At 44.5% G+C, this 9,452-nt stretch overlaps 2 protein-coding genes across 2 annotated transcripts; both read left to right on the forward strand.

Annotated features, from left to right (window-relative positions):
- The first annotated feature begins 2,839 nt into the window (after window positions 1–2,839).
- LOC103641935 (probable purine permease 11) lies at window positions 2,840–5,522 on the forward strand. Its single transcript, XM_008665236.2, has 2 exons — window positions 2,840–3,092; window positions 4,227–5,522. Exons 1-2 carry the CDS (start codon window positions 3,011–3,013, stop codon window positions 5,261–5,263), a joined length of 1,119 nt encoding a protein of 372 aa, XP_008663458.1. The 5' UTR covers window positions 2,840–3,010; the 3' UTR covers window positions 5,264–5,522.
- Window positions 5,523–7,378: 1,856 nt separating this feature from the next.
- On the forward strand, window positions 7,379–9,206 carry LOC103641936 (probable purine permease 11). Its single transcript, XM_008665237.4, has 2 exons — window positions 7,379–7,759; window positions 7,850–9,206. Exons 1-2 carry the CDS (start codon window positions 7,723–7,725, stop codon window positions 9,004–9,006), a joined length of 1,194 nt encoding a protein of 397 aa, XP_008663459.1. The 5' UTR covers window positions 7,379–7,722; the 3' UTR covers window positions 9,007–9,206.
- Window positions 9,207–9,452: the final 246 nt, after the last annotated feature.

The following is a 9,452-nucleotide window of genomic DNA, read 5'->3' on the forward strand; positions in this document are numbered from 1 at the left end:
CTTCATATGCATACCTACTATAAAATTTATATGCTTCATCCACCCCACTGAATGTCATACCAACTTTAGGTACTAATCTCGGATCAATTGTAACTTCCTGTGCAAAAAATATAAATTGTATCATCTATGGTACCCTACATATTTTTATGTTGTATGTAGATCATAACAATTTTCAGCCAAAAGTTTCACAGTGTATGCACAATATAAATACTGAATGTCACACCATCTCTAGCTGCCTTATACTGTATACAATTCAACGTACAATACTGAAAATTCAAATCAGTTCAATATTACTTACATGTCTCTGAAGAATCACTGGTGTGTCCTGTTCATGATCACCAATAGTACGCATAGTATTAAGGTGCTGTCCTCCTTGAGTTACTGTCATCCTTGATGCCTCAAACATGGTCTGTTCATCAACCCCTGGGGCCCTCAAAGCTGCTGGTGGAGTAATTGCGTCTACAGCAGTAGCTGATTCTGTATGCGTAATTGCATCTGACGCTAACTGGTACCCTCCTTGTTCTTCTTCCTGCACCATTGTTACGATATCCAAGCATTGATTTTGTTTATGAACAGACGTCGGCGTCGCATACTCACTTATGGTCTTGTTTCCCCATGGCGCCGCCATCTTCCAGATCAAAATCGCCCTTCACCCAGCAGCGGACTATCAAATGATGCGTACTCTCCACTTTTCTGGAAGATTATGATTTTTTTCCCTGTACCGAGCGTATATCCAATATCGTGGACGCATATTTCACGGCGCATATCCATTACCCGCTTAATTTTAGGATCGTGGCCGCGCTGATCGTGGGCGCTCTGATCGGGGGAGTAACAGTCATCTATGCCATGTTATGAATACATTTACGGTGTCGTAACTGTCTGTTTAAATGCGCTTCCCCCTTTTACGGGTTACACGTCACCGATCCACATACGAACACGTGGCCCACGTTGGTTTACGCATATTTATACAACCTATTATACTTGCATAACTGTAGTGCATTAAAACGGACCGCCTGGATCGATCCATTCGGTTCGACCACGTTCGGCTCGTCTGGCTGGGGCTCCGCGCACCTATACGAAGCCCAGGGCTTCAATTACCAACGCCCTATATATATATATATATATATATATATATATATATATATATATATATATATATATATATATATATATAACATGTACCCACTCATATAGAATAGAGAAGAGAAAGAGGTCAGAGATCCAATACTACATCATGTGTCTCGTGTGGTCTCTGTCATGCTTCTGGGAAGTGAGACATGTCTTCTACAACTTCTCGCTCCTAATCTGCTGATCAGAGAAAAGGGAGCGGATCTGGTGATCCGTGGTAACGTAGTTATTCAACATAGCTAATCGGATGGACCGGATTATGCACTGGCACAATATATGGTTATTTTGGCTCCATACAGACACAATACAACAGTAATCTTGTTTTGGTCAACCCGAGGCTCGTGATAGCCCGTGCTTAGGCTTGCGGAAGAGGCCATTGGTCGACACGTGCACGATTCATTTACTGTTAGCTCATTCAGTTCGATGCCAGACACAAATAGTTCATTAGACTGAGCACGATCCGACACACGATATATTTGTGGTATGACCTTTCTCACTCTAATCTAGTCGACTATATATATATATATATACACAAATGACCAACCTAACCTCTATTTTCGAGTTATTTCTTAGCTCTGCTAAAGAAAGAGAAAAATGACATGTAAAAAGTAGAGAAAAAGTTATTTTTTAGCGCGGTTACATGGCAGACCCTGAGACTCCTGGCACGTTAGCATGACATATGGTACGATGACCCGACATGCCCTGTTTAAAACTAGTCGGATCATAGTTGAGCTTAGATTTTGGTCCACGGACGTATAACACTCTAATCTAGATTTCCTTGGTTTAGTGGACTATTTACCTTATTTAATGTAATTACAATGATTTATCTGCTAACAACACTTCATTTAGGCTCCCACTCAATATTTGGGCCGGGTCCGCCCTTGTCCACGAGCGAGCACGACACAGCCCACCATTTATTCATGTCGTGCCTCCGCCCGACTAAATTGATCTGGCCCACGACGTGCTCGACCTGTGCTGGCCTGACGAGGCCTATAGGCCACCTATACTTCGTGTATATATGCATAAACTTAATCTGAACATTTCGTTTTAACAATCTTTGGCTCTAGCTAGTCTTTTTAAAGAAAAATGCATTACATTCCACGTTCTCCTTCTCGTACGCAAGTTTGAGTTGAGTTTGTGTATATGTGCCTGAAAATATTACCCATATATAATACGATTTGCGTTCCCGGACAGTATGTGCTCGTCGCATGCATGCATGGCTCCCGAGTGGGAAGATCTCAGCGTGGGGCGTCCCTTGGTTAACTCGTGCCTCTCGAGTGGGCGAGTGGCCATAGAGCTAGCGGGTACGCTACCATACCACCGCGAGAGAAAATGCGTGGACATGGAGGGGAAAATCCGCATGCAAAACCGTGCATGGCTTGGGCGACCGACCCCGCGCGAATCGAAAGAGAGGACCGCTGGACCGGACACCGGCCACTCGGCGGCAACGAGGAGACTGGGGACGAGAGGAAAGCGGCGAGAGAAGCAACAGACGCTAGCAGGGAGCTCCTACTGTCAAGCGCAGCCATCCGCGCGCGCTGGATTCTACACCCCTTCCACTCGCCAGTGACCACTGACCACCAGACTGCTTTCTCTTAATTGGAACAGCCTGGCCAGCCGGGGTCGTCGTCGTCGCCGTCCAGGAAGGTTTCTATTATTAGATCACGAGACCTCGCTATCTGATCCCTCGCTCTACGACGATCGATCGATCGACGCATGCTAGAGCTAGCTACCCCTGTTCTATCTCTTCTCACCAGAGCGTAGCGCGTGGTGGCGTCGCGATTTTTCTGCCTCTCTCAGCTAGCTTTCAGCACTCCTCTCGTCTTCTCCTGTCTTGGACGATCTCGCTGGAAGTGAAAGGTTATTAAGTGTCTCGGTGAGGATGGCCGACAACAACACTGGCAACAACGACAGCGGAGGCACCAACGGGAACACCGCCGCCGAGGTTCAGATACAAATCCCAGGTCAGTTTTAATATACACGAGATTGATTTAGTGCTCTCCCGTCAATCATACGTAGAAAAGTAACTTTTTTTTAGATAATGGATATCAGTCCAGCTTCTCTTTATTTGGAGGATTAGTTAACACACTGAAAGTTTTTACATGTAGTAGTCACACGACTAGCCACATATAAAGGGACAAACCTCCCGAAACACACCATAGAAGACCACTGTTTGATAACCAGAAAAAGACACACAATCCATAGACAAAACTACGGAGCAATTCGATTTGTAAACCTCAATCAATGTTGAGCAAAAATCTGTAGAGCCTCGACGGCGGTGTAGACACGAGATATGGAACTATAAAACCAGCACAGCTTTCTTATTTTTCCCATGTAAAGGTAGTTTATTTAGGGCTAGTTTGGGAACTACGTTTTTCTAAGGGATTTTTATTTTTCTAAGAGAAAATGAACTAATTTCCTTTAAGAAAATGAAAATCCCGTGGGAAAATGTGGTTCCCAAACTAGCCCTTATTATGCTATATTTTCACAGAAGAATGCAAATGCTATACAAAGGATGTGTGTTAGTACTCTTCCTCCAAAACTATACAAAGGATGTGTGTTAGTACTTAGTAGCATGAGCCTTAGGATAGTATTCATAGGGGCATCCCTCCTATGCAATTTCTTATTATTCTTCCATATCATTGTCAGTGGCATATATAGACGAGATTAGGACATGCGATCGATTTTTCTTAACCTTCAATGCCACATTAAAAAGTAATAAATTGCATTGGAGTGGCATATAAGGAATTGTGATGTTTGCGTTGACAAATAAGATAATATGAGCAAAATTGTGCAGTGATATACATAGTATTTTCGCTAGTTCATATCATATTAGGACCCCAAGCATGTTAGTCGTATGAGGGTGAGGGACTCTGGAAACTTGAGGACACATGTGAATTAACCACTTTATCTTTATTTTTGTGCCCTATATTAGCCTAATGTGTACAATGTTCACCTATTTGTGCTTTGCTGAAATGAACAGGATGTTGTTACTCGAGTTAATTAAATGCAAAGCCCTGAAAAAGAGAATTTTTTGTCCGTTCACTTGGTCTCCCTTAACCATTACTAGCTTCTACTGTATCCATTATGAACCGCAGGACCAGCGAAAACCGAAGCTCCAGCAACTCAACAAGAAGGGCCATCGGGAAGCTCTAAAGCTAAAAACTGGAAATGGTTTGTGGTGGCAGTGGATGCTTTGTTCCTCATTGTTGGTCAGACATCGGCAACATTGTTAGGGCAATACTACTACAGTCAAGGTGGCAACAGCAAGTGGCTTTCGACATTCGTGCAGACTGCTGGCTTCCCTATACTGTTCTTCGGCCTGTTCTTTTTCCCTTCAAAGTCGCCTTCCAGCGAAACTCCGGTCGGAAAGATTGCCACTGTATACATTGTCTTGGGGCTTATCATAACAGCGGACAACACGATGTACTCCCATGGGCTGATGTTTCTTCCAGTCTCAACCTTTACACTCATCTGCGCTAGTCAGTTGGCCTTCAACGTCTTCTTCTCATACGTCCTCAACTCTCAGAAGCTCACCGGTTTGATCATGAACTCCGTGGTGCTGCTTACCTTGGCTGCTCTACTCCTTGGAGTCAACCATGAATCTCATGGACCTACCGGTGTCTCAGGAGGGAAGTATGTGCTGGGTTTCCTGTTGACACTGGGGGCATCAGGCACCTACTCACTCATCCTTTCCCTCATGCAACTTGCGTTCGAGAATGTGATAAAGGAACATACCTTCTCAGGAGTTCTGAACATGCAGATATATACCGCACTTGTGGCAACTTTTGCTTCTCTCGTTGGGCTATTTGCGAGTGGAGAATGGAAGGATTTAAAGGAGGAGATGGATGGTTTCCAGTCAGGACAGTTCTCCTACATGATGACACTGGTGTGGGCATCCGTGTCTTGGCAGCTCGCTTCTGTCGGAGTTGTGGGCTTGGTTTTTGAGGTATCGGCGTTGTTCTCGAATGTGGTCAGCACGTTTGCTCTACCAATTGTCCCTCTTTTTGGTGTGATGGCCTTTCATGACAAGATGAATGGAGTCAAGGTCATAGCTATGCTGATATCGATATGGGGTTTTGGCTCGTATCTCTGTCAAAACTATCTCGATGCTAAGAAAGCTGGAAGTGCATAGGGGGATTCCTAGTGTCTACAATTTTCTTGTGATAGATTGCTCTTTATCGGTTTAGTTTGTTTCTTGCGAGATGATAAGTGTTTATTACTTATGTTAATTTAAGTATGTTTGTGAAAGTGCTTTCAGCTGTGTTTGTTAGGTGGTGTGAGTCGTACCATTCAGGTCCTAAGTTTGACTAGTAATTATAGGTCTTGGTTTTTTTACTGCATATGCGGCATATTTGTAATGGTGTGGGACATGGAATAAACATAATATGTCTGATTGGTATCCTAAGCACGTCCATCCAGAGCGTGTGCGTTGACCAAGAGATACCCATTGTTTGATTAACTGCGTAAAGCGAGACTGAGTCTGCACCCACAGATACAGCTTAGGACAAAAACATATATCTTCTAGCTGCATGCGTGGATACTCCAGTAAATACCATTTTCCACCGGCCATGCTTGCCCAAGCCAGACTCCGCTCGCTCACGTAACCAATCAACCAGAATATGTATATTTAGAGGTGAAATTTTGTATAGCTCTTTTGTTGACGTTGCAATTCATTATTATTGGTATACTCCCTTATCGATCTGTTGTCCCTTTTTTAAAATTTTGTTCTTCAGTGTGTTAGTGGTGGTTATCATACCAAACTGAGTTCCTAAATAAACTGTCAATGTTTTAAAATTTTAACCAGATATTTGTCAGCCACCGAGTATTTTCATGACCGGAAGTCGAATCTATTTTCTTACAAAAACAGGGTGTATGAAGTGTGGAACTCATCAGCTCGATGTGTTTGAATCCGTGCCCTTTTATTAAAAAGACGTCGATCGCTAATTTTTTTAGCAATGACACTTACAATAACTATTTTTATAAATCGCTAAACGTCTTTAGTGACCGTTTATAGGTTACATCTTTAATAACTAACGGTAAGTCTCTGCAAGTCTACCGTCATGAGCGATACAAAATCATAAAGTGCATAAAAACATTATACATTACAAATGTGCAACCTTTGTGTCGCATACCAACGACAATATGTTTTTTTGGATTCAAACTTGTGATCTCAATGTTCACGTTTCTTCGCGTGCACATACCAACTGGTCTACGCGACACATACGACTGCAATTGAGGCTATTTTGTTAACTACATATTTTCTAATCATTGTATATTTGATATTCAAAACAATCTTGAATGAAAAGGTTATTAACAACAAAGTTGTAGATCTTGTTGAGTAGTACAACTTTGATGTTGACATTGTCTCCATTCCATGTTGCTAATCATGTTAAGTCTGGTCCAAGCAATCATATTAAGTATTTAGACTCGTAAACCATTTCAAATTTAGAAGTTATCGACTATAGAATTTTAGATATCTTTAACTCAATAATTTTTATATAAAATTTATTTTCATCTAATCTCACATGAAAAATAACATATACTTTTTTAAATGCAAAATAGTTATCACTATTGATTGAAGCCACAAACCAACAATAATATGTGAATTATCGCTGTTGTTTTGTAACTTGAACCGCCAGCGATAGCACTATGTCTGTCATTGCTAGTCTAAGATATTGATAGTCCACCGGTTGTGCTATTATTGTCGGTAGAGCCAATAACCGACAATAATACTTTATCACTACCAGTTCTGAAGTATTTTTAGACTTTACCATCCTCCCATGCGCATTCTAAAAGAAAAAAAACGGAACTTTCCCTGTCCACATTATCGCCTCTTCACTAGCAAGGTTTAGAAAAAAATTCTGCAGCTGGCTAGAGAAGCGGTTCTGTAGTCTGCTTCGGATTTAGTCACATGTCCATCTACTAATTATCTGTTTTCTTTTTTATATGCTTTGATCGTGCTGGTGAGAAAGAAATAACCACACAACCTTTGCCAATTAATTAATTAATATTGTTACTGCATAATAAATACTTATACGAAACTAATGTAACTGGAACGAGTCAATTTAGAATTAAAACGAAGTTAAAACGAAGGAGTTACGATACGAAACTAACGCACAAGGGACACGTACTCCCACCTTATCTAGTTGCAGTTGCAGCTCAATAATTGGAAAGCCACACAGTCGACAGGCCGCACTGATAAGTTTGCTTCCGTCTGGATATTCGCATGCGATCGACGTCATTCTCCCTTCTCCTTCGGAATCTTTTGCAGACATCGTTGAATTTTACTTTCTTTTGTGAGCTAGAGGACACTGAACCATGTGAAATGAAATACGGAGTATCTGTCATCTAGTCTCGCAGCTCATGAATGAGTGATGGAAATGTCGACAGCAAATTTTGACTCTTGCGCCACGTGCTGTCTATTCTAAATATCGAGTTCTTGCCGATCCATTTATCGAGGAATTCACACGGGAGAAGAACCAGTAGGCACGTAAGATCAGTTCGTTTATAGGCAGGACGGCGACGGTTGCCTGTCCTTTTGTAGTTTCAGTATTTGCAGCATACACATCTTGGTTGCAATTGCAATCCAAGATGGGTGACGCTGGTGAGATTCAGCTGCAAATCGCAGGTCTGTTTTTTAGTATTACCAGATACTGCAATGAATTAGCGAGACAGCAGTGTCATGTCAAACAGCTGAAATTATGGAGCGGGCATGCAGGGATCCGATGCCAAGAAGCCGGAGACGATCATGGACAGAGAGCAGAGAGCGGTGGAGCATGCCCTGGCCCTGCAACGGAGGCGCCGCGGCCGCCGCTGTCGAAACGGCTCGCGTGGTGGGCGGTGGTCCTTATCAACGTCGTGTTCATCCTCGGCGGACAGAGCGTGGCCACGCTCCTCGGCAGGATCTACTACGACCAGGGTGGCAACAGCCTGTGGATGCAGACGGTGGTGCAGTCCTGCGGCACACCGCTCGCCATCCCGCTGCTCCTCTACTTCCGGTTCCGGGTCAGGCCGACGTCCTCCTCCGCCGTGGCGGCTAGCCGGCCGCCACTCGTCAAGCTCGCCGCCATCTACGCCGGCCTGGGCGTCCTCCTCGCCGCCGACAACCTCATGTACTCGTACGGCCTCCTGTACCTGCCCATGTCAACATATTCCATCATCTGCGCGAGCCAGGTCTCGTTCAACGCCGTCTTCGCCTACTTCCTGAACAAGGAGAAGTTCCGGGCGCTCGTCCTCAACTCCGTCGTGCTGCTGACGTTCTCAGCCGCGCTCGTCGGCGTGAACCACGGCTCGGACGAGACCGGAAGCAGCATCCCGAAGGGGAAGTTCCCGGCGGGGTTCGCGCTCACGCTGTCGGCGTCGGCGCTCTTCTCCCTGATCCTGTCCCTGACGCAGCTGACCTTCGACGAGGTGCTGAAGAGCGACGCGCTCCACACCGTGCTGGAGATGCAGTTCTGGAGCAACACCGCGGCGGCGTGCGTGTCTGTGGCCGGGCTCTTCGCCTCCGGGGAGTGGCGCACCATCGCCGGGGAGATGGAGGCGTACAAGAAGGGGGAGGTGGCGTACGCGATGACGCTGGCGTCGACGGCCGTCTCGTGGCAGCTGTGCACGATGGGCCTCATGGGGCTGGTCGCGGCGGTGTCATCATTGTTCACCAACGTGATCAGCACGGTGGGCACGCCGCTGTCGCCGGTCCTCGCCGTGATCTTCCTCGGCGACCGGATGGACGGGGTGAAGCTCATGGCCATGCTCATAGCAGTGTGGGGGCTCCTGTCCTACGTGTATCAGCACTACCTCGACGACCGTGCCAAGGCTAAGAGGATAACCGAGAAATCTGACGAACAATACCAAGCTGCAAAAATCTCCGTAGAATAGTGCTTGTTTTTTTTTCTGCCACTGTCACATCGCAAAACTACTTTAATTGCTCTACGGAAGTCCCTGCCGATGCCAGTGGAAAATACTAAGTTTAGTTCAGTTCTTTGTTGACAGAAGTATAGTACTAGTTCTCCGCTACTTGCGTGTCAAGGTCACCAAACCCTTCCATAAATCCGGCTAACCGGCCTATTAATCCGTAATCCGTTCCGACAGGTTTGACCGTATCACTGGTTTATCCATTTGAATTTAGGATATTTTATAAATTTTATATCAATTTTCCTATAAATACTATGGATTGTTTTTAGACTTTCCACTGAGACTAATTTTGAAAACACGCTAGAGATTTCAAACTAAAAATCAAACAAGTTTCGAAAAAATAAAAATTGGTCAATTTTATTGATTAGCCGCCCCTGCTAGCCGATTAATCGGTCCAAGGTAGAGATAAA

The sequence above is a fragment of the Zea mays genome, chromosome 10 (assembly GCF_902167145.1).
Source record: "Zea mays cultivar B73 chromosome 10, Zm-B73-REFERENCE-NAM-5.0, whole genome shotgun sequence".
NCBI classification, from domain to species: domain Eukaryota; kingdom Viridiplantae; phylum Streptophyta; class Magnoliopsida; order Poales; family Poaceae; genus Zea; species Zea mays.

Bases quoted from the DNA above. Each gene is read 5' to 3' on its own strand.
- LOC103641935 (XM_008665236.2), top strand. From the start codon at position 3,011: ATGGCCGACAACAACACTGGCAACAACGACAGCGGAGGCACCAACGGG. The intron at 3,093-4,226 runs GTCAGTTTTAAT...TATGAACCGCAG, and splicing joins GGTTCAGATACAAATCCCAG to GACCAGCGAAAACCGAAGCT.
- LOC103641936 (XM_008665237.4), top strand. From the start codon at position 7,723: ATGGGTGACGCTGGTGAGATTCAGCTGCAAATCGCAG. The intron at 7,760-7,849 runs GTCTGTTTTTTA...GCGGGCATGCAG, and splicing joins GATTCAGCTGCAAATCGCAG to GGATCCGATGCCAAGAAGCC.